This window comes from Lithobates pipiens, unplaced genomic scaffold (genome assembly GCF_037356315.1).
Source record: "Lithobates pipiens isolate NorthernLeopardFrog02 unplaced genomic scaffold, aLitPip1_a1.2 Scaffold_8, whole genome shotgun sequence".
Lineage (NCBI taxonomy): Eukaryota > Metazoa > Chordata > Amphibia > Anura > Ranidae > Lithobates > Lithobates pipiens.
In genome coordinates this window covers 555390903-555414868 of record NW_027507903.1, presented here as the reverse complement: position 1 = coordinate 555414868, position 23966 = coordinate 555390903, and the positions used below count along the sequence as shown (strand labels likewise).

Sequence of the window (23966 nt, the reverse complement as noted above, 5' to 3'; positions counted from 1 at the left end):
GGGAATAGGCAAACTGCATGCACTGGCACTGGTGAGAGGCGTCATGACAGGCATTGGCACTGGTGAAAGGCTGCATGACGGGCACAGGCAGGCTGCATAAACTGGCACTGGTGAGAGGTTGCATATAGGGCACTGGCGAGAGGCTGCACGATGGGCACAAGCAGGCTGCATACACTGGCACTGGTGAGAGGCTATATGATGCACATTGGCAAGAGGCTGCATGATGGGCACAGGCAAGCTGCATACACTGGCACTGGTGAGAGGCTGCATGACAGGCACAGGCAGGCTGCATACACTGGCACTGATTAGAGGCTGCATGGCAGGCACTGATACGAGACTGCATACACTGGCGAGAGGCTGCATGATGGGCATAGGCAGACTGCATACACTGGCACTGGTAAGAGACTGCATGATGGGCACTGGTGAGAGGCTGCATGACGGGTACAGGCAGGTTGCATCTGACGGGCACAGGCAAGCTGCATATGACAGGAACTGGTGAGGCTGCATTGATCTCTTGTATCATGTCTGCAGTCTTTGACCATCTCCTGTATCATGTCTGCTAGTGGTGTACCGAATGGAGATTTTGCTAATACTATTAGCAGTGTGTTTGCAGACATGATACAAGAGATGGTCAGAGACTGAGGACATGATACAAGAGATGGTTAGAGACTGCAATTTTCTTGCTTATAAAGGTGCCAATAATGGCCAACAATAAATTCATATTAATTTAAATTAATGATATTAAATTTAAATGTTGAATATAATAAAATTACAGAGTATATAAAAATATTAATATTTTTTAAAAACTGTCATGTTCGGCCTAGTGTGTCCTTAATGTTCGGTACCAAAATTTCCATTCTATGCATTAAGATAAAAAAAACTGTGTGTAGCAGCCACCCCAGCACCCCACAATTACCTAACTGAGCCCCTTCTCTCTCCAGCGATGTCCACGATCCCCTCAGCTATCCAGGACACTCCTCCTGATTGGCTGAGACAGAGCAGCGGCGCCATTGGCTCCCACGGCTGTCAAAGTCAGTCAGCCAACCAGATGAGAGAGGGGGTGGGGCCAGGTCGAGCTCTGCGTCTGAATGGATACACGGAGCTGACTCGGGTTGGGCGCCCCCTGTAGGAGAGAGGGGTTAGGAGCAGCGAAGTGCAAAACAAACTGCACAGAGGAGGCAAGTATAGCACGTTTGTTATTTAAAAAATAAAATAAAAAATAGCCTTTACAATCACTTTAATTTTTCCAGTAGTTGTTTTACTCGTAATCTTCTGTTAACTCACTTTTGACTCCCTCTGGTGGAAGCTTCAAAAATAGTCCTGCATGATAATGCCGACATTACTGGGTACAGTCTAGCAGCTGCTAAAGATCAGGGTGCCATATTATACACTCACTGGCCACTTTATTAGGTACACTTTGCTAGTACGGGGTTGGACTCCCTTTTGCCTTCAGAATTGCCTTCATGGCATAGATTCAACAAGGTGTTGGAAACATTCCTCAGAGATTTTGGTCCACATTTACATGATAGTATTACACAGTAGCTTCAGATTTGTCGGCTGCACGTCCACAATGCAAATCTCCTGTTCCACCAAATCCCAAAAGGTGTTGGTGCCAGATGGGCTGGTCTGAGTATTTCAAAAACTGATCTACTGGGATTTTCACACAAATCTGGTGACTTTAGAGGCCATTGGAGTACAGTGATCTCATTGTCATGTTCAAGAAACCAGTGATGAGATGATCTAAACTTTGTGACATGGTGCATTATCCTGCTGGAAGGAGCCATCAGAAGATGGGGACACTGTAGTCATAAAGGGATGGGCATGGTCAGCAACAATACTTAGGTAGGTGGTGGCGTTTAAATGATGCTCCATTGGTACTAAGGGGCCCAAAGTGTGCCAAGAAAATATCCCCCACACCATTACACCACCAGCCTGAACCATTGATACAAGGCAGGATGGATCCATGCTTTCATATGCTTTATGCCAAATTCTGACCCGACCATCTGAATGACACAGCTGAAATCAAGACTTGTCAGACCAGGCAAAGTTTTTCCAATTTTCTATTGTCCAATTTTGGTGAGCCTGTGAGAATTGTAGCCTCAGTCTCCTGTTCTTAGCTGACAGGAGTGGCACTCGAGTTTAACTTTCTGCTGCTGTAGACCATCTGCTTCAAGATTCGATGTGTTGTGCATTTGGCGATGGTATTCTGCATACCTTGGTTGTAACAAGTGGTTACTGTTGTATTTCTATCATCTCAAACCAGTCTGCCCATTCTCCTCTAACGAGGCATTTTCCTCCACACAACTGTCGCTGACTGGATATTTTCTCTTTTTTGGTCCAGTCTCTGTAAACCCTAGAGATGGTTGTGTGTGAAAATCCCAGCAGATCAGTTTTTGAAATACTCTGACCAGCCCGTCTGGCACCAACAACCCTGGCACATTTAAAATTACTTCAACCCCCTTCCTTCTACAGTCTGATGTTCAGTTCGAACTTCAGCAAATCATCTTCACTACGTTTAGATGCCTAAATGCATTGAGTTTCTGCCATGTGATTGGCTGATTAGCAATTTGTGTTACCAAGCAATTGAACAGGTGTACCTAATAAAGTGGCCAGTGAGTGTACATCACACTGTTGAGACCTTATGACTGCTCACAGATGTTAACCTAACTGTAAGTGAACGATTGTTGTTCATTAACGCTTTAAAACATCTGCATCCTCCATGTTCTTCTCTTTTCAAATTGTGCTTTGTGTGACCTATATGATAAAATACAGTTTATAGGGGCAGAAAGTCTGGGGAATCATAGCAGTAAGGCCTCCAAGAGATAAAAGAGCAAGTGGGTGACTCCAATCCCCAGATTCCAGTCTAAAGTGGAAATATCAAATTTGGGTGAACTAACCCTTTGCAATGAACCCATCAGGACATATATTTCCAGTGCATATGTCCTGATGGGTTCATTGCACAGCTGAAATCCCTTATTCCAGCAATAGTGAGTACGTGGTACAGAAAGAATAGGAAGAACTGTCCCAGAGCTTGCACATTCAAAAAAAGACAATAGCAGCGGTAGTGTTTCTATCCTGCCTCGTTCCTTTCAAGAAGAGCATGCATCCTCCCACCAAGTACCACTTCAGTATTCTCACAGAATGATGCAGATCTGGGTATAGTATGGCTGACAGTACGCTTTTCCATTTACCTTGGGGTTATGTAGAATAACAAGGTCTCTGGATGGAGATTCCAATCTCTTCTTCCATTCATTCAGGACTACTGCTTCCATGTAGGCAGTCTGCACAAACACGATCAAATGTTACAGTCCATATTTTCTTCCTAGTGTATCCATTCTTGCCACAAGCGTTAATACAAGTAGCAAAGGTTAATACAGGAGGGCTGTACACTCCTAGACACTGAAACTCATATGTGGTAAAAGTGCAGTACACACCAAAGATCAGAAGTAGAAACATCACCAGAAGGCACAATGCCTTCCGACGCGTTTTAAATGAGACATGACATCTACACTGTGTGGGGGGGGGGAACTAAAACCATAGCACACATAATCTGGTGCAGATGTGCATAGTAACCAACCAGTTTCTAGGTTTTATTGTCAAAGCTCAATTGAACAAGCTGAAGTTGGAAGCTGATTGGTTACTATGCACAGCTGCACCAGATGCTGTCTCTGCTCCAGTTTTAGCAACCCCCCCCCCCCCCCCCCCCCGTATTAGAGCAAATGTTTAATTGTGAAATGTACGTGACAACAAAAAATAGTGATGCTTTACCTAGGACATATAAATGGTTCCAGTTTTCATCCCAAGATGTCCCACTATAACTCCAGTAGAAGTCTGTAAGATCATCCTCTATGGCCCTAGATTTTAGCTGATGAAAGTTCAGTATGAACAGCACTATTACAGCAGTGATGACGACCACTGGCCCCCCAGATGTTTTGGAACTACATTTCCCATGATGCTCAACCACACTGCAGAGTGCATGAGCATCATGGGAAATATAGTTACAAAACATTCTAACACATTAGAGTGTTATGCCGCATACACACGATTGGAATTTTGGTCGAAAAAAGCTCTGACGGTTTTCCCGATGGCATTCCAACAGGTTTTTGCTCAAGCTGTCTTGCATACACACAGTGACACCAAATTCCGACCGTCAAGAACGCAGTGATGTACAACATATACGACAGGACTAAAAAAGGGAAGTTCAATACTCATTAGCCAATAGCTTCCATCTTGTACTTGAATCTGAGCGTGCGTGAGTTTTTGCGCATCGGAATTGCATACATACGATCGGAATTTCCGATAGAAACTTTTTCCATTAGAAAAATTGAGAACATGCTCTCAATCTTTTGCTGGCGGAAATTCGGCCAGCAAAATTCCGATGGAGCATACACACAGTCACGTTTTCTGACAAAAAGCACTCATCGGTCTTTTGCTGGCCGAAATTAGGCTGTGGTTGCATTTCACAGTCAATTGACGGGATGCTGCAGTATCGTACAGGCAGGAAGTTAGAAGAAATTCCCCCAATAGGGAATAGAGAGAGTAATACATTTATGGCAGGGTTCTAAACATTTCCAAATCCAGCCACAACTTAAATGATGGTTCTGGCTGGAGCTGGGTTTTAGGCACACTGGCTGGACTTTTTGACCTTAAAGAAGTACTAAATTCTAAACATGTTTAACCTTAATTCTCTGCATTAGGGTAAAAGAAGCCCCACTATGTGTCCTATCCACCCCATCCCTAAACACTTACCTGGATCCATGTCCCCTCTCCAGTGCTGCGTCTGGCTCCAGCACTGCTCCCCTCAACTCTGCTTACACAGTAACACTCCTGTGGTGTCTGGGGCATGGTTTACCAGCAATGTATGCATCTATAGATGCACACAGCCCAGTTTAGAAGTGAGCACAAATGGCCTCCTTGCACCCAGCTTGCTAAAAAAGGCACTTCGAAGAGCATGAAGTTGACTACCAGAAGAGGGGGAAGTGACCTTTCTGTGCAATATCATTGCACAGAGCAGGTAAGTATTACCTTTTTTATTAAATTGTAAGTGGAAAAAAAAATTATGAAAAGAAAAAATACTTACAAGCATTTACAATACAGTGCATTCATAAAGTATTCAGACCGCCTTCACTTTTTTCAATTTTATGTTGCAGCTTGATAGTACAGTTGTTTAAATTCATTTTTTTCTCATTAATCTACACCAAGTACCCCATAATGACAAAGTGAAAAGTAGAAACGTCTGTGAAATTATTAAAAAGTAAAAAAACTGAAATATCACATGTACTTAAAGTGTTACTAAAACCAGTATTATGAAAATAGCTCATTTTATAGTTTTGCATTAAAATACTGCCACTATATATCTTTTTGGCTGATCTTTATACCATGGTCACATGATAACCTGCAGAGTTTGTCCAGAGCTGTGTGTTCAGGTAGGAGGAGATTTCCACTATAGCCTGTATACACACCTACGTGTGTGATGTCAATATCCTATGACCTGGCTAGCTCTGAGAACAAGGAAATGTCCTCTCCAGCAATAGAAACTAAACTGAGCATGTGCGGGAGGACTACCCTCACTGTATTTTCTGGCCTTGCCAGGAGAGACAGTGCAGGAGGGAAGGATATGTCCATATAGGATCAAAGAGCCTTTTCACACAATGCAGAGGATCAACCCCTTAAATTCCACAGTGAGTATAACAAGCATGCTATTCTGCATATACAGACTTATTTTACTGTTGTGGGTTTAGTAACACTTTAAGTATACTGACCCTTTACTCAGTACTTTGTTGAAGGACCTTTGGCAGAAATTGCAGCCTTGAGTCTTTTTGGGTATGATGGGAAAATCTTTGCCACCTAGAGTTTGGCATTTTCTGCCACTCTTCTTTGCAAATCCTCTCAAGTTCGGGCAGGTTGGATGGGAATCATCGGTGGACAGCCATTTTCAGGCTAATGTTCAGGAGATGTTCAATAGGGTTCAAGTCAGGGCTCTGGCTGGGCCACTCTAGGACATTCACAGAGTTGCCCGAAGTTACTCCTATGTTGTCTTGGTTGTGTGCTTAGGATCGTGGTCATGTTGGAAGGTGGACCTTCGGCCCAGTCTGAGGTTCTGAGCGCTGTGGTACAGGTTTGATATCTCTGTACTTGGCTCTAATCAGCTTTCCCTCAACCCTGACCAATTTCCCAGTCCTGCTGGTGAAACCCCCCCACAGCATGATGCTGCCACCACCATGCTTCATTCTTGGGACGGTATTGTGCAGGTGATGAGCAGTGCCTGGTTTCCTCCAAACATAACATTTAGAATTGAGGCCAAGCAGTTCAGTCATGGTTTCATTAGACCAGAGAATCTTGTTTTTGTTTTCTGAGTCCTTTAGGTGCTTTTCTGTGGGCTTTCATGTGTTTTTCGCAGATGGAAGGCTTCCGTCTGGCCACTCTGCCATAAAGCTCTGATCGGTGGAGGGCTGCAGGGATGCTTGCCCTTCCAGAAATTTGTCTCATCTCCACACAGGATTTCATGAGCTCAGAGTGACTATTGGGTTCGTGGTCACCTCTCTTACGAAGGCCCTTCTCCCCCGATTGCTGTTTGGCCAGGACGACCAGCTCTTGGAAAAGTCCTGGTTGTGCCAAACTTGCTTTTCCTTTTTCATACATTTGCAAACATTGTGAAAATTCCGTTTTCACTTTGTCATTATGGGCTACTGTGTGTGTAGATTAAGGAGAAAAAAAAATGAATTTAAACAACTGTAGTATCAGGCTGCAACATAACAAAAATAAACAAAGGGGGCATGAATACTTTATGAATGCACTTGTACTCGATTATGTGCTTCAAACTGCAATTTCTAAGTTGGTGACGGGGTCTCTTTAAAAGTTTGAATTCACTGGACAGTATGAAGAGTAAAACATAGTGGGGAAGAGAAGAGATAAATTACCTCTAGGGTCTCACTGAAGTTCTCTGGATAAGGAACATATTTGCTGTCTTTATCTCCTTTGAAAAACCAGGTGCACCTCTGCACCAAAGAGTCCTCCTCATCCCAGTACACAGACAGCCTTCGACGGCCCCCCAGATACACGTCATATCGTCCTCCACACACTGGAATTACAATACCGTTGGGGTTTTGTCCTAATAACAACAGAACAAATAAAATGCCTTTAAAATATAGCTACGTAATGTATTTAGCCAAATTAAACTGAAAGTTCCATTGAGATGTAACTGCATTTTGCCCCTAATGCCGGCCATATACAGTTCAAATTTCGAAAGAATTTTCTTTCGAAAATCGTATCTAAGAATTTTCGTATGAATTTCGCACCATTCGTGAGCTGCAGCAACAGCCGATTTTCGTTTGGCAATCAAATTTGAGAAATCGGACACGCTGGAATTTTTTGAAAAACAAACCATTTTCTAATCAATGATGGGAGAATCGTGCGAGAAATGTAATAAGAAAAAAAAAAAATGCGCATGTGCAAGAAAATTATTTTCTGTAGCAACATGAGGTGAAATTGAAGGCTTGGTCGGCCAAACTTCAAAAATCAATGGTGGCATCATTGGATAAAAAAAACCAAAAAAAAAAAACTTTCTGATTTTGAAAAGAAAATTGCATAAGTTGTATTCCACATATTAAAAACGGCGTGCTGATTGCAGTATTACCTGCAGATAAAGCCGTAGCATGACATACTGTAAGTAAAAGACAGACTTATTTCTTAGCAGATTAAAGGATTGCCAAGCTCCTTAACTTCAAAGCTAACAGGATTATTTCCCAGATTCACAAATCCAATTACTTTTACGTTTTTGCATCAAATATGGCTTCTATTTTACCTATACAGGTTTCCAATCCCTTTTTAGGGAAAGCTTTTATATGTAACCAAAGCTATTATTTTTTTCAAATGGGTAAGACATGTCCAATAGACTGGCACTAAGACAGAGTGATGGAGGAAGATGTAAACAAAGCCATTGCTTAGGGTGCGCCTTGAAAGACTCCCTGTAGGAGTTAAGGATCTGGGGTGGGGGATTTATAAGATAGAAAAGTCAGTATAACTGGAGGAAGGGGGTCAGGGTAATGAAAGTACCCCTTTATTAGCCTAAAACATAGGTGCTACCGGTTAAAGTGGGAGTAAACCCACTGCCATTTTTTTTTTTTGTTCAGACCTGCAAGGGAAAAGGCATAATGAGCTAGCATGCTTACCTAAGAACGAGGCCTCGACATCTCACCCGATACACGCCAAGGGAGCTGACATGTTCCCTCTGCGTGTCTTCCGGGTATCCCGACTCCAGCACTGTGAGTGGCCGGAGCTGCGATATCGTCATTCCCGCGCGCGGGAGATTTATTTCCGGGAAAGTCCGGCGTCTGCCTAAATTTCAGCCGAGAATCCCCTGTGCGCATGCGCCACTGCAGTCAGCGGCTCATTGGGAGGGGAATATCTCCTAAACCGATATTTTTTTTTTACCTACAGGTAAGCCTTAGTATAGGCTTACCTGTAGGTAAAAGTTATAAAAAAAGATTATACAACCAATTTAATCAGGATTATTGTTTGCAAATTATCACCCAACAGCAATATTCTACCCACTTCGCTCATTCTACCTTAAAGAATATGGCCCTTCAGGGCACGGTCGCTTGACAATTTTCTAAACCAGCACAAAGCACACCATATGGAGGGTCATTGAACGCTCACCCAGCAGTTAATACATTTTTAGAATTTAATATTCCAGACTTGGAATGTAGCAGTCAAGGAGATATCCAAAGATACTGAAAATACAATTCGTTGGCTGATACAGCGGGTAATAAGTATTGAACAGGTCATCATTGTTCTAGGTAAATATATTTCTAAAAGTGCTATTGACATGATTTGAAAGACACCATTCACTGCCCTGCTGGAACCGTCCACCATCCCTGCGATCATGTGACTCCTCAGCTCTGTCTCTCCTCTCTCCGGCTGATGTCAGAGGCAGTGCTTGGGCCCACCCGCTGGAACTGTCAGCCGGACAGAGGAGAGGAGAGGAGGCACCTGAGCACAGGAAGACAGTGCATTATTAGTACAGATAAGCATATTTATGATATAACACAGACACAGGGGAACTTATTATTCTAATACAGAGGCGATGGGAGCTCTTTATACAAGTGGCTTAACAACCACTTTAAAATCCAGTAATACTGTGTCTTCTGCTCCTCACTTGCTCAGTTGCTCTCCATTTTTAAGCTGAATTAAGCCCTCCTATCCTTTACAGTCAATAAAGCTGCTTCTGTTTGATCTGCATCTGCTATGGTGCTGCACATGTGATCAGTTATGACTCCCGCCATTTGATGGTTGACAGTTTGGCTGAGGACATACGCAAATGTGACAGTTAGCAATCCCAGAATTCCAGGAATGTAACTTTTTTGAAAACAATTAATTGACGGGTTTATTTCTGCTTTATGATTTACTGCTTTTCAGGGTTATGGGCTTCAGCAAAATGGCAGCCTCCAGCAAGAAGAAAAAGGAGCAATGCTGGAGGAAATTTACAGCACAAACTCATTTTGGTAGCATAATTATTAATGTAAAATGTATGTTCCTTGCTAATATAGTAAAAAAGTGCTAATGCGCTTCACCTCACTCAAAAAGTGTCAACAAAAAAGGTGTGTAAAGTGAATATATGTACACTTAAAAAAACAATTTTTTTATATGTGTAAGAAAAATATATAATAAATAAGTGGAAGCAGCCAAGCAAAAAATAGTAATCTCAGTACTACATAAAATATAAGTGTTAATAATAAATGCGGCGCTGCCAGCAAGCTAAACTAAAATATTCCAAAAACCCTAGGCAAATAACCCAGTGAAAAAAGTGAATCCACCTCACAAAGTGTTCCAATGTGCAATATAAGGCAATACACTAGGAAAAATGAAAATTGTGCGTATATAAAACAATCATGTGAAAATAAATATATAAAAAGCACAATCAAAAAATATTAAAAGTGGCTGAAATAAAATGTGCAAATAAATGCAGTAAACAATACAACGTGTCGACTTATTGTAAGTCCATATAATTGCTTCGTGAGCATATATTAAAGTCCATGCAAAAAACGTGACTTCTAAGCAAGTGATATTCCAGCAAACAACTTCAGTGCCAAACAGGTGCACCACCAGTTTCCCCCAGCCTCTCACCTCAAGAGCTTACTAAGCAGACTCTGTATGAAACCAAAAAGCTATTCCATCCTCCTCCATCCAGCAGATAGTATATAACTGTACATTCCTTTCTCAGACTCTTCACATATCTCCCAGTACAGTGTGCGGTACATAGAGTATGAAATAAAAGGACAGGGGGGCTCTCATGTGTAGTAATTCAAATAGATAATTTAATATGATAACTGGTCACTTACATAAAGGCTGAGAACAGCAGATAGCGTCGTACGAACCGAACTTCCGGTCTCGGCCGCGACCGGAAGTGACAAGTGTAACACCACAGCTCCTTCCCTGACGCGTTGCGTCACACCCTCGTGACTTTCTCAAAGGGTTTGCGTCACACCCTTTGAGAAAGTCACGAGGGTGTGACGCAACGCGTCAGGGAAGGAGCTGTGGTGTTACACTTGTCACTTCCGGTCGCGGCCGAGACCGGAAGTTCGGTTCGTACGACGCTATCTGCTGTTCTCAGCCTTTATGTAAGTGACCAGTTATCATATTAAATTATCTATTTGAATTACTACACATGAGAGCCCCCCTGTCCTTTTATTTCATACTCTATGTACCGCACACTGTACTGGGAGATATGTGAAGAGTCTGAGAAAGGAATGTACAGTTATATACTATCTGCTGGATGGAGGAGGATGGAATAGCTTTTTGGTTTCATACAGAGTCTGCTTACTAAGCTCTTGAGGTGAGAGGCTGGGGGAAACTGGTGGTGCACCTGTTTGGCACTGAAGTTGTTTGCTGGAATATCACTTGCTTGGAAGTCACGTTTTTTGCATGGACTTTAATATATGCTCACGAAGCAATTATATGGACTTACAATAAGTCGACACGTTGTATTGTTTACTGCATTTATTTGCACATTTTATTTCAGCCACTTTTAATATTTTTTGATTGTGCTATTTATATTCACATGATTGTTTTATATACGCACAATTTTCATTTTTCCTAGTGTATTGCCTTATATTACACATTGGAACACTTTGTGAGGTGGATTCACTTTTTTCACTGGGTTATTTGCCTAGGGTTTTTGGAATATTTTAGTTTAGCTTGCTGGCAGCGCCGCATTTATTATTAACACTTATATGTTCCTTGCTAAACATTATTTTTTATCAAGTTGTTCTGGGTTCCGCTTTAAAATTGTTCAAAAGAAAATAGGTTACTATAAGACCCCTTTCACACCACACCGCTGATAGCATGGGCGGTAAAACGCCGTTATTTTTAGCTGAGTTTTACCGCCTGATCTGCGGCAGATTTGTGGCGCATTTTGGCCGCTAGCGGGGCGCTTTTACCCCCACTAGCGGCCGCGAAAGGGTTAAAACCGCCGCAATAGCGGCGTTTTGCCGGCGGGATTACAGCGCTGCCCCATTGATTTCAATGGGGAGCAGCGGTGGAGGAGCGGTAAACACACCGCTCCTACACCGCTCCAAAGAAGCTGCTGGCAGGACTTTTTTCTAACGTCCTGCCAGCGCACCGCTGTAGTGTGAAAGCCCTCAGGGCTTTCACACTACAAACAATGGTGCAGCTTCTTTAGGGCGTTTTGCAGGCGGTATTTCTAACGCTATAGCGCCTGCAAAACGCCCTGATGTGAAAGGGGTCTAACTGCTAAAGCACACCTGGTATTATGGTTTCAACAACTGTAAATGTATGTGCACATAAAATTGTCCAGCAAAATTAAAGTGATTGTAAAGTCTTTTTTTGTTAACATAACAAACATGTTATACTTACCTGCTCTGTGCAATGGTTTTGCACAGATCTGCCTTGATCTTCCTCTTATAGGGTCCCCCAAGCTTCTGGAGCCCCCCCCCCTCACCGCTGAGTACCTCCATAGCTGCTCCATAAGACACACAGACTTCGTCGTCGTCCCCCTTCGTCAATGGCTGTGATTGACAGCAGCAGAAGCCAATGGCTCCAGCTGCTGTATCTGAGCTAATGAGGAGGAAGAGAGCTGGGAGAGCCTCTGCTCTTGTGCATACTGCTGGATTGCGATCGGACTTAGGGGTGTATTTAGGTATTTAGGGGGGCTGCATGTGGAAGTTTTGTTTACCTTACTGCATTCTATGCAGTTAAAAAAAAAAAAAAAAAAAAACACCCTTCTGCCTTTACAACCACTTTACCACCTCATTCACAAAGGATTTATGTGTGCGGCATGAATCTTGCTTATTCCCTTGTCTGGAATCCTAGTTGAATGGGCCTTTCATTTTGTACAAAACAACCACAGGCTGACAGCGGCCGCAGTTCTCTGGATGTAATTGCACATGGAGCCATTACCTGCGGTTAGGGACAGATGACCACCCCTGCCTGGATGCAAGCACTTTGCCTGTCATTGCTATCTACAGGCAGAATAGTCACAACTATCTGCTTATACCTGTAAATCCAGATACCGGAATATGCAGGATTCTTGCAGAACCTAGCACATAATCCTCATGTGAATGAATGCCAACTGTTATATTTGCTGGACAGCTTGGTCTGCACATAACTATAAAAAAAAATATATAAAAATGAAAAACTGAGTGCCCTCAGCTTAGGGGTATAGTCATAAAACAGGGACCCCTACATTCACTGCAGGCAATCTACTGGGCGCATGCCTTTTAAATGACAATTGATTCATCACTAGAGAACGTTTGGTGCAAGTCACATTCACTGTTTAGTAAATAGACCCCTTATTAGATGGCATTTCACTGGTCTTCAATACACAGTGCTGTAGTTTTCAATGAACGATGTAAAAGAAGGGATGTATTTACAAGGATTATCACATACTCTTATCAGAATACATTATTTATCATGCTCTTCAAATAAACCACTCTTTCAATAACCCTCTGAGAATCTAACGCTCTCTGCATTACTGTTGCAAACTCCTGCCATTCATGGCTATACCTCCTCCTATTAGTGCCCCTTGTCATTGCTGTATATACAGTACCAGAACAATAAGCCTCCTCCAGTTTGTCAGAATCTTCTTTGCTGAATGGGTTCCAGGACCCCTTGGTGTCCTGTATTCTGTAGAACCAGTGAGGAACCACAGCCTCATATGTCATTGGTGTCTCCATCATCTCACTGGTCTTCGAGGAGATGGAGGGTGGAGGTGCCTCCAATGAAGACATACCCCGATTCTGCAACATAAAAAGATATAGAACAATCAATGACGGCTGCCTGAACAACACTGCTTCTCTCTGACAAATATACTACTATAGACTTTGTCCTCTCCCAAGGTATCAGGTGAGATCAGCCATCTGACCTGCCCTGAGAGGGAACCACAGAGAGGATATCAAATACGGACAAAGGTCACCCGTAGATGTCATGTGTTTTTATTCCAGTATTCACCATGCATTGGAGTACATCCGGAGACTCTAGTTTGGGCCAAGTGAAACAACTGATAAGTTTTAATCCATTTTGGGTGGATAAACTAACACATATTTCAGGTGCTAGTTTGCTTAGTTCTGTACACATAGGAGCGTCTGTGTGGCCCGATTACCCATGCTAAATAAATGTTATAGCATTGGAACAGAGCCAAATACTTTACATATTATAATCAGATCGGGCCCACTGTTTTTACTCACAAAAGACCCTCTAAAGAAGTTAGGTGAAGCATTAGAAACTTTTGGTTGCAGTTAAATTGGTCACATACACACCTGTACTGAGGAAGTATAGAGATCATCGCCGACCTCTTCTTCTAAAAATGTTAGCTCCCTGCTTGTCATGGCAATCCGGTGGCTTCAGAACTTTCTATGTCACTGACCAGAAACAAGAATACAGCAGCCTTCACTTGGACTTTTCTGATCTGTATACTCTCTCTGAATTAGTGACTCACAAAGTATTGCAAGCCAATTGTGGTAATGTGGGTGGGACATACAAAATTATTTCATGCCTATACTAGACTTCAAATTAGAGGCCAGGAAAGGAGGTGAAATGTTAAATGGCTGAATTTACAGATTTCAACATCTCCCCATTTTACTAAATAACTTACTTTTCCAAAAAAAACTAATTTTTTTAAAGTTAAGACTTCTAAAACACAAATTAATTTTAGGCTCCTTTCACACTTGTGCAACTTGTCCTGCAACTTGGGACTGCAAAGTCGCATGACAAGTCATACCCCATGATTTACAAGGAGTACCATTCATATCTGTGTGACTTCAAGTCACAGCGACTTCAAAGTAGCCCCTGCACTACTTTGGTCTGACTTTGAAGTGACTTGCGGTCTATAGATCTCAAGAATACATAGGCATTTCTCCAAGTCTTGTCAAAGTTGCAGCAAAAATTGCACGACTTTCAGGTCGCACAAGTGTGAAAGAGGCCTTAAAGCTGAAGTTTGACGATTTTTTATTTTTTTTAAATCGGCTCCAGGGACTGTGCTTACAAATGAATGAGAAGTGTCCCATGTGCTGTTCCTTGAAATATTCATTTCTTTGCCCCCCAGACACCCCTAAAGCTGTGATCTTCCAGTGCTGCAGGGATTAATACATCTGTCACAGCCACACCGTTTTTAAATTGTGACAGTGGGTGCAGGGAAAGGATCCCCCAATAAGCTATTGGAGGGGGTGTGGGCAGGTGCTATAGTAACATATTACACCCTGAATCTGGATGTAACATGTTACTAAAAGTGAAGTTTAAGGACCCATTTACAACTTCACATTCTGGTGCATTAACAAATGTTATGTCACACATTTACAGTGGGTATAAAAAAATAATCACCCCCCCCCCCCCTTCAAAATGATCACATTTTGTTCCTTTGTAGCCTGAAATGAAGACACTAGGGCTGCAACTAATGATTATTTTCATAATTGATTAGTTGGCCGATTATTGTTTCGATTTATCGGTTAATAAACTTTAAAAAAAAACAAAAAAAGTGGGGCAGTTTTTGCTTTTGATCTGTTTCTGCAGTGCTTTTTGCTGTACGTTTTGATTTTTGTGCACGTTATTTTACTGCAATTTGCGTTTTTTGCATTTTTTTTTTTGGGCAGATTAAAAAAAACACAAATTGCTGGAAAACGCATTACATTCATTTCTGCAGCTTCTCCATTGAAGTATATTGAACCAAAAAAGCGCCATTTTGCGTTAAAAGTCCCTGACCCTTTCCAAATATGCAGCGGCTGAAAAAAGCACAGATATGAACATGTCCCATAGGAAACCATGTAAATGAACTGTAGTGCGTTTCTGCAAAAAGCACCAATAAACATATAGATGTGAACCAGATCTAAGACGTTTAGTAACATAATGGGGTTAACAAAAACTAAAAGTAGCCCTTTATAGTACAAAAAAAAGCAAATAATCACTACTGGAAGGGGTTCATTTATTTACTGTAGCACAGTGAAAGTAATATTTATAGTAGTGATTATATTTTTGTACTATAAAGGGCTCATTTTAGTTTTTTTTAACCCCATTATGTTCCTGGCCAATTAATCGATTATGAAAATAGTAATCGATTAATTTCATAATCGATTAGTTGTCGATTAATCGATTAGTTGTTTCAGCCCTAGAAGACACATCATTTTTGTTTTGTACAGCTGCAACTTAGAACATCTAAGTGAAAGAGATAACACCAACATGTCACAATGTTTTTTTTTTTTATTCAAAAACAGAATCACTGAGTTGGAAAAAGAATCCCCTCCTAAAAATGACTTAAACGTAAACGCAATCAGGTGTAGATACCGTATATACTCGAGTATAAGCCGAGATTTTCAGCCTCTTTTTTGAGGCTGAAAGTGCCCCCCTCGGCTTATACTCGAGTCACCGCTGTCTGACTGCTCGATCAGCGTGTCGAGCAGACAGACGGCGGACATTAAAATTCAAAAGCCGCGCCTCCTTCTCCGCCTCCGCCTGTGATAGGCGGAACACTGAATTTCCCAGCAGTCAGTGTTCCGCCTATCACGGACATCCGCTCATCCTCGTACTACGGACGAGGATGAGACGATGTCCGTGATAGGCGGAACACAGGCTGCTGGGAAATTCAGTGTTCCGCCTATCACAGGCGAAGGCGGAGGCGCGGCTTTTGAATTTTAGAATGGCCGCCGAGGCGCCGACGAAGAGCGGCGATCCTGGCAAGGCACGGGACGGAGGCAAGGCAAGGCACGGCACGGGACGGGACGGAGGCAAGGCACGACACGGGACGGAGGCAAGGAGGCAAGGCACGGCACGGGACGGAGGCAAGGCACGGCACGGGACGGAGGCAAGGAGGCAAGGCACGGGACGGAGGCTCGGGACACAGGCTCGGGACACAGGTAGGCTGGACACACACACACACACACACACACACACACACACACACACACACACACACACGGACACACACACACACACACACACACACACACACACACACACACACACACATGGACACACACACACAGGGATGGATGGATGGAGACACACACACACAGGGATGGATGGATACACACACACACAGGGATGGATGGATGGAGACACACACACACAGGGATGGATGGATGGATGGAGACACACACACACAGGGATGGATGGATGGATGGACACACACACACACAAGGATGGATGGATGGATGGACACACACACACACAAGGATGGATGGATGGATGGACACACACACACACAGGGATGGATGGATGGATGGACACACACACACACAGGGATGGATGGACGGACACACAGGGATGGACGGACACACAGGGATGGACGGACACACAGGGATGGACGGACACACAGGGATGGACGGACACACACACAGGGATGGACAGGCATGTCTCACCCTCGGCTTATACACGAGTCAATAAGTTTGCCAGTTTTTTTGGGGGTAAATTGGGGGCCTCGGCTTATATTCGGGTCGGCCTATACTCGAGTATATACGGTAATCATCTTCTCAATGACACACAAAGCCATCCGACTTTAACCATCAGGATGGAACTCTGTGCCCATCAGTGACTGCCTGTGCCACCTATGAGTGCTCATTAGTGTCATCCATCAGTGCTGCCTATAAGTATCTTATCATCAGTGCCCAACAGTACTGCCTCATCAGTGCCGGAGAAAAGTTACTTATTTACAAAGTTTTGTAACAGAAACTAAGAAAAACTTTTTTTTTCCCCAAAATTTTCGGTCTATTTTTTATTTGGAGCGCAAAAAATTAAAAACACCTGGTGGTGATCAAATAACACTAAAAGAAAGCTCTATGTGTGGGAAAAAAATAAGATAAAACTTTTGTTGTCATTCAAAACGCAACAGCGCTAAAAGCTGAAAATTATACTGGGCAGAAAGGGGGTGGAAGTGCCCAGTATTGAAGTGGTTAAGGCCGGGTTCACACTGGTATGACACAACTGTCATCTTACTTTGCCCTGCGACATTAGTCCTACATCCATCAGACTTGAATGAACAGGATACAATTTTGCTCCGAATTTGATAGTCTGACTTGTCCTTTGACCAATCAAAACAATCCCAGTGTGACAAATTCCTTTGACTGCTGCTGTAATCATCATGTCGGATGTCACAAGTCAGATGGTTAGGACGAGGACCTAACTTTGATTCGGCTTCAAGGATATTCAATGGACTGAAGTAGGGCCAAAGTAGTGCAGGAACCTTTTTGAAATTCGGACCAGTTAAGACGGCTCTCATAGGGAGTCATTGATTTAAACAAGTCATGCGACATGTGTTCCCAAAGTCAGAGCGTTTTTCTTACCAGTGTGAACCGGGCCTTAGGCTGGGTTCACATTAGTGCGATGTACCTCACCACTGTGCAAATCGCATGCGATGTCTTTGCGATGCAAATTCAGCCATACAGATTGTATGGCTGAATTTGCATCGCATTTGGACCAAACTCATGCAGGACCATTTTTTTGGTCCTCAATGAAATCGGATTGCATGGGTGTAAACTGCCTACGAGTCAGGTGCGATTCAGGAACCTGCAGTGGATTCGCAGGATTTCCGCATCGCACCAATGTGAACAAAGCCTTAACTGTGATCAGTTGTGGTCAGTTTGATTAGCTCAGCATAAAAAAGAGCTTTCCTGGAGCAATTTAGTCCCTGGTATTGCAACTGAAACAAACAATCAACTATGGGTGGCAAGGCACTGTCAAAGGATATCCGGGATAAAGTTGTGGACAGGCACAAGTCAGGAGATGGATACAAAAACATTTCAAAGGCTTTATCAAAGCCTAGAAGCACAGTGACGTCTATTATTAACCACTTGCCGCCCGCCCTATAGGCAATTGACGGCTGCAAAGTGGTTTCATAATCCTGATCGGACGTCATATGACGTGATCAGGATATTAAGCCGCTGCTCGCCCCCGGGGGCGCTCATCGCGGCAATCGTTGTTGCGGGGTGTCAGTCTGACACCCTGCAACTACGATCTCGGTAAAGAGTCTCCGACGGAGACTCTTTACCACGTGATCAGCCGTGTCCAATCACGGCTGATCACAGTGTAAATAGGAAAAGCCGGTGAACGGCTTTTCCTCACTAGCGTCTGTCAGACGTGAGTAGAGGAGAGCCAATCTGCTGCTCCTCTGACAGGGGGGGTCTGTGCTGATCGATTATCAGCGCAGCCCCCCCAAGGATGCCCACACTGGACCACCAGGGACGCCACCAGACCACCAGGGATGCCAAGGACAAGGTAATCCTTCCTAGACCACCAAGGATGCCAGTGCCCATAATGGATGCCAATCAGTGCCCACAATGGGCATCACTGATTGGCATGCATTATTGTTTGGCACTGATTGGTATCCATTAGTACAGTACAACATAATACAATGCCGCCTATCAGTTCCCACCTGTGCCGCCTATCAGTGCCCACCTGTGCCGCCTATCAGTGCCCACCTGTGCCGCCCGTCCATGCCCATCTGTGCCGCCCGTCTATGCCAATCAGTGTCAGCTATCAGTGCCAATTTGTGCCACCTATCAGTGCCCATCCGTGTCGCCCATCAGTGCCACCCATCAGTGCCGCCTATCAGTGCCACATATCAGTGTCCATCAATGCCACCTCATCAGTGCCACTTCATTGGTGCCCATCAGTGCCGCCTTATCAGTGCCCATCAGTGAAGGAGAAAACTTACTTATTTACAAAGTTTTGAAACTGAAACAAAAAAAAAACAATTTTTTTCAAAATTTTCTGTATTTTTTTATTTGTTTAGCAAAAAATAAAAACCGTAGAGGTGATCAAATACCACCAAAAGAAAGCTCTATTTGTGGGGAAAAAAATGATAAAAATTTCACTTGGGTACAGTGTAGCATGAACGTGCAATTGTCATTCAAAGTGTGACAGCGCTGAAAGCTCAAAATTGGTCTGGGCAGGAAGGTGTTTAAGTGCCCTGTATTGAAGTGGTTAAAGTGATTATAAAGGATCGTTTTTCAAAAACAAAACAAAATCAAATATGTTATACTTGCCTCCTCTGTGCAGTTGGTTCACATCTAGACTTTGCAATATTTGCCCTCACTTCTTTGCAGAACTGCTCAAGTTTAGTTAAAGTGGTTGTAAACCCACTTTTTAATTGTCAGGCAATCCTCCATTGTATGTGCTGTATTAAAAATCACGCTTCCATAACAAAATAGCAATGAAATATTCTTGTGCCAAATTTTCCAACAACCCAATATTGTGCACCAAAAATCTAGCTTTTGAAACGAACGCTTCTGGTTTGGCCAATGGGAATACTTCCTTACTTTAGATTTTATTTAATCTTATGTTCAACTGTGGGTATAGAATTGGGTATATGGGCTGGTATATGTATATATGTGTATGTATGTGTGTATATGTATATATATAGTATATATATATATTTTTTTTTTGGTTGAACTGGATGGACTTGTGTCTTTTTTCAACCTAACTATGTAACTATGTAACTATGTTCAACAGTCCAGTCTGCTGCAGAAAGAGAGAAGATTCATCTTCCAGTAGCACACCCCAAAGACTAAAGCCTCGTACACACGATCAGATTTTCAGACAAACGTTCATCCATTTTTTTTTGCATGCTAGTCTCATATCGAAAGTGAACATGTACACACACACACACACACACACACACACACACACAGAAAATTTCTCGTATGACAGAATACAATGTCAGAAGTGATATAATGTGTTATTATTTTGTAGGTGTTCTGTTGTTTTGGGGCATGCATAGTCATGCTCTTATTTATTTTTGGACAAAAACCATACCAATTATATAAAAATCAGATGTTGTGTTCACGTGTTTAAAAAGGTTATAGTCTGCATGTTCAGTTTTTGTTAGGGATGCACCGATACTTGGCTTTTTCGGGGGTATCGGTACTCGTGAAAATGCACCGATACCAGAAACCAATACTGGAAGTGATGTCTGCTTGGCCGGAGCTCGGGAACCGGATAAGGTTGTGGCCTCTCCACACGGCGGTGAGTGCCGTTTCCCTCATGACATGTGTTTTGCTGCTGCCGCGTCTGCTACATGGCTGCCCCACATGGCGAGCGTCCTCCTTACACCATGTCCCCTCATGGCGGCCGGTGAGTGCTCGTCTCTATTTCTAACTGTTGCTTGCTTACTTATGTGTCCCGCGGCTGGTGATTGCTGTTCAGTACTACTAGCTTACATATCACTTGCCTAACATGGCGACCAGCCTGTGTTATACTTTAGTTTTGTCCCACATTGTCTCTCTCTCTTGCCTAACATAATGTCCACTGTCCAGCATGGTGGCCGGCCTGTGTTTGTGTGTGTTACATAACTTAGTGCCCCACATTGTCTCTGTTGCCCAACGTGTCCATCATGGTGGCAAATGACTGCTGCTGTTACATAAATCATCATTGTCTCTTGCCTAACATTTTCCTGCATGTGCCTTTCTGAGACCATCCTCTGCTTTTTGTATTGTAGAGATACCGACTGCGACCGTTGTACCCATCAGATGGATTTCATCATCCCCACTGCCACTGGTTTACTTGGCCATACCAAGACGCTAGATGCAGCAGGAAGAAACAATAAGCACTGGCGAGAGCAGCTTCTAAAAAACAGTAGTTGTCATGTGTAAAAAAATAAAATAAAAAAAAAATAAAAATCAGAAAACAAATCATTTGGGCTCAACATTTTTTCCTAATTTTTGTCCCCCATTAAGGTGGAGAGACTTAATTATTTCTGGCTGTAAGTGCAATGCAAACGGATGCCACTGCCAGCAAAATGTCAGCTGTCTGGAAGTTTTTTTAAATTGATGAAACCAACAAAACGCATTGCAGACTGCAAATTCTGTTATTCCAAAATATCCAGAGGAGGTTCAAAAGTTAGTTCTCATAACTCCAGTAATCTCATAAAACACCTCAAAATGAAACACAAGACTGAGCATGGCGAATTTACAGCTGTCACTAGCTCTTGCACTCAGCAGCTGACACTGCAGCAAACCCTTGCCAGACATGAAAATTTTTCCATGGATAACCCAAGGGCTAAGAAAAATTCTGATGTAGTTACCCAATTCATCGTTCTTGATGATCAGCCAATATCAATAGTTGACAATGTGGGTTTTCGGCGATTTATGAATCTTTTGGAGCCAAAGTACAAAATTCCCAGCCGCCATCATGTCACAGATGTCATGTTGCCACAATTACACAACACATTACCAACATGCTACAGGAGGACATAAATGCTATCAGTTTCCCACGGACATTTGGAGCAGTGGTGTGAGTCCCGTGTCTGTAATTAGCTTAACTGCACAGTGGATTGATGCCAGTGTCACTCTGCACCAAGTCATGCTGCACAGAGAAATTTTTCAAGGCTCTCACACAGGCCAAGCTATAGGAAGCATACTAGATGAAATGCTTGACACTTGGGCGATTCCTAAAAGTTCTGTCCATGTGGTAGTCCGTGATAATGGCGGAAATATGATAAAAAGTGTAGAAGATGCTGGTCTTCAGAGTCTTTCATGTGTGGCACATACACTGAAGCTGGCTGTCTCAGAGGGGCTTTTATCACAGCGGAGCATTACGGAGGCTGTGGGGCACTTTAAACATTCAAACCTGGCATATTCTCGGCTGCAAGATATTCAGATCTAGCTTGGTCAACCCATTAAAAGACTTCAACAAGATGTTCAGACTCGCTGGAACAGCACTTTTTACATGCTGCAGTCTCTGATAGAGCAAAAACGGGCCATTGGAGTATATGTGTCAGAACATGAGCTGCCTGCAATGATCACTGCAAATCAGTGGAATCTCATGGGGAAGATGATCAACATCTTGGCTCCCTTTGAAGAGTTGACTCGGTATGTGAGTTGTTCATATTCTTTTGCCTCGGATGTAATTCCTGCAGTGACTGTGCTACAGCGATTATTATCTAAAGAAGTGGATCAGGATCACGGAGTGAAAACGATGAAGAACACATTGCTCGGTGCTTTGCAGAAACGGTTCTCTGACATGGAGCAAAATCCACTTTACTGCATCGCTACCTTCCTCGATCCAAGGTAATCAATTAGTTATTGCTGGCTGCTATTTTGATTTGTTTTTATTTGAATATTGATGATATGATTTTCTTTTTTGTATGAAGGTGATATTTTGCAGTGTTATCACTTTCTTGCATTTGTAATGCAAGTGATAACACTGTAAATCTCACCTTCATAAAACAAAACACAAAACAAAATCGATAATGGACAAACACACTTACCTGCTCTGCCTCTGCGTTATGGTTTTGCACAGAGCAGGGCAGACAACAGTTTTTGCCGTGTCCCCCGCCGTCACCTTTCCTTCTAGCAGTGCCCCCACAGCAAGCCTCCACAGTTCTTTCTTTGCTTGCATGATGTTGTCTAATGTCTTGTATTTTTCTTCTAGATCGGTTCTTAAATGCAGATGCTGGCAGGCAGGCAGGCCAAAGAGATGTTTGTGCTGGAAATGCAAGAAATATCTTCTGTACAGGTACTACAGGCACAGGCAGCTACACCTGAGGTGCTTGAGAAACCAGCTACCAAAAGGCCTCGCACTGAGCAACAGCCAGGTACCAGCGTGACTGTGTGTTTTTCAAGAAATTGCTTATTCATCTACATTTGAGAACAGTGCTCCCACAGCTGCTACCATACAACTAGAAACATATCTTGGAGAGGTCACTGTGCCTCGTTTCGTACAAACCTTGAGTATTGGGCAGTCAATAAACTGCGATTTCCCACTCTAGCCCAAATGGCACAAAAATATCTTTCAGCTCCTTGCAGTAGTGTGGAAAGTGAGATTGTTCAGTGCAGCGTCGCACATTTTGACTGACAACAGAAACCAACTTCTAACTGAACATGCAGAGATTATTCTGTTTCTTAAAAAAAAAAAAAAAAAAAACTTACCACTTGCGTTTGAATTGGAAAAGTAATCTACCGCCTGTTACTGTCCAACTGTAAGGCATCATGCACAGTTGCACGCTTCAGCTCAAAGCAACTGCTCCACCTGGCATTCGAGCGTTTTTTTTAAGCATTTCCTCTGCCTGTTAACTCCCCCCCATGTTGGCCTTTAAAAAAAAATGTTTTGCCTTTTTAACTCCATGACAACTTTTCAAGTGAAAAAGTGAATCACCTATGGTGTGCACATTGCACACTATAGGTGATTCAACGTACAATGCATGGAGGCTAATAGAGGAGCCTAATATGGAGCAGCATAGAGTTAACATTACAGGCAAACGGAAGGCTCAAAAACAGGGAGCTCAAAGGCCTGTAAGAGCAGCTACTTGGAGCTTTATTGTGCATGTGGCCTTACTGCTGCTAAGTCCTTGGCTCCTTGGCCTTGCAATCCTGGAATGAAACAAATTTTGGTCCTTGAAAAATGTTTTTTCACGAGTTTCATAAGAAGTTGAACTAGAAGCTAGCACTTTTTTTTTTTTATTTAAAAAATGTTAGTTTTGGAGGTACTGTTCAGTTGCTCCTCCTCAGGCCTAACATTATTTAACT

General features: G+C 42.9%; 1 protein-coding gene across 6 annotated transcripts in view; it reads right to left on the bottom strand.

Annotated features, from left to right (window-relative positions):
* Positions 1–23966, bottom strand: part of DDHD2 (DDHD domain containing 2) — an 88686-nt gene that overhangs the window by 39140 nt on the left and 25580 nt on the right. For 3 of the 6 annotated variants that reach the window (XM_077469948.1, XM_077469947.1, XM_077469946.1), the window contains exons 2-4: positions 13067–13256; positions 6921–7111; positions 3192–3281 (exon numbers count right to left, since the gene is read on the bottom strand). In XM_077469948.1, the coding sequence (XP_077326074.1) occupies positions 3192–3281; positions 6921–7111; positions 13067–13247 (462 nt within the window). In that variant the 5' untranslated portion in view covers positions 13248–13256. The remainder of the gene's footprint in view (positions 1–3191; positions 3282–6920; positions 7112–13066; positions 13257–23966) is intronic. The other 3 variants (XM_077469951.1, XM_077469949.1, XM_077469950.1) reach the window with 1 other exon arrangement.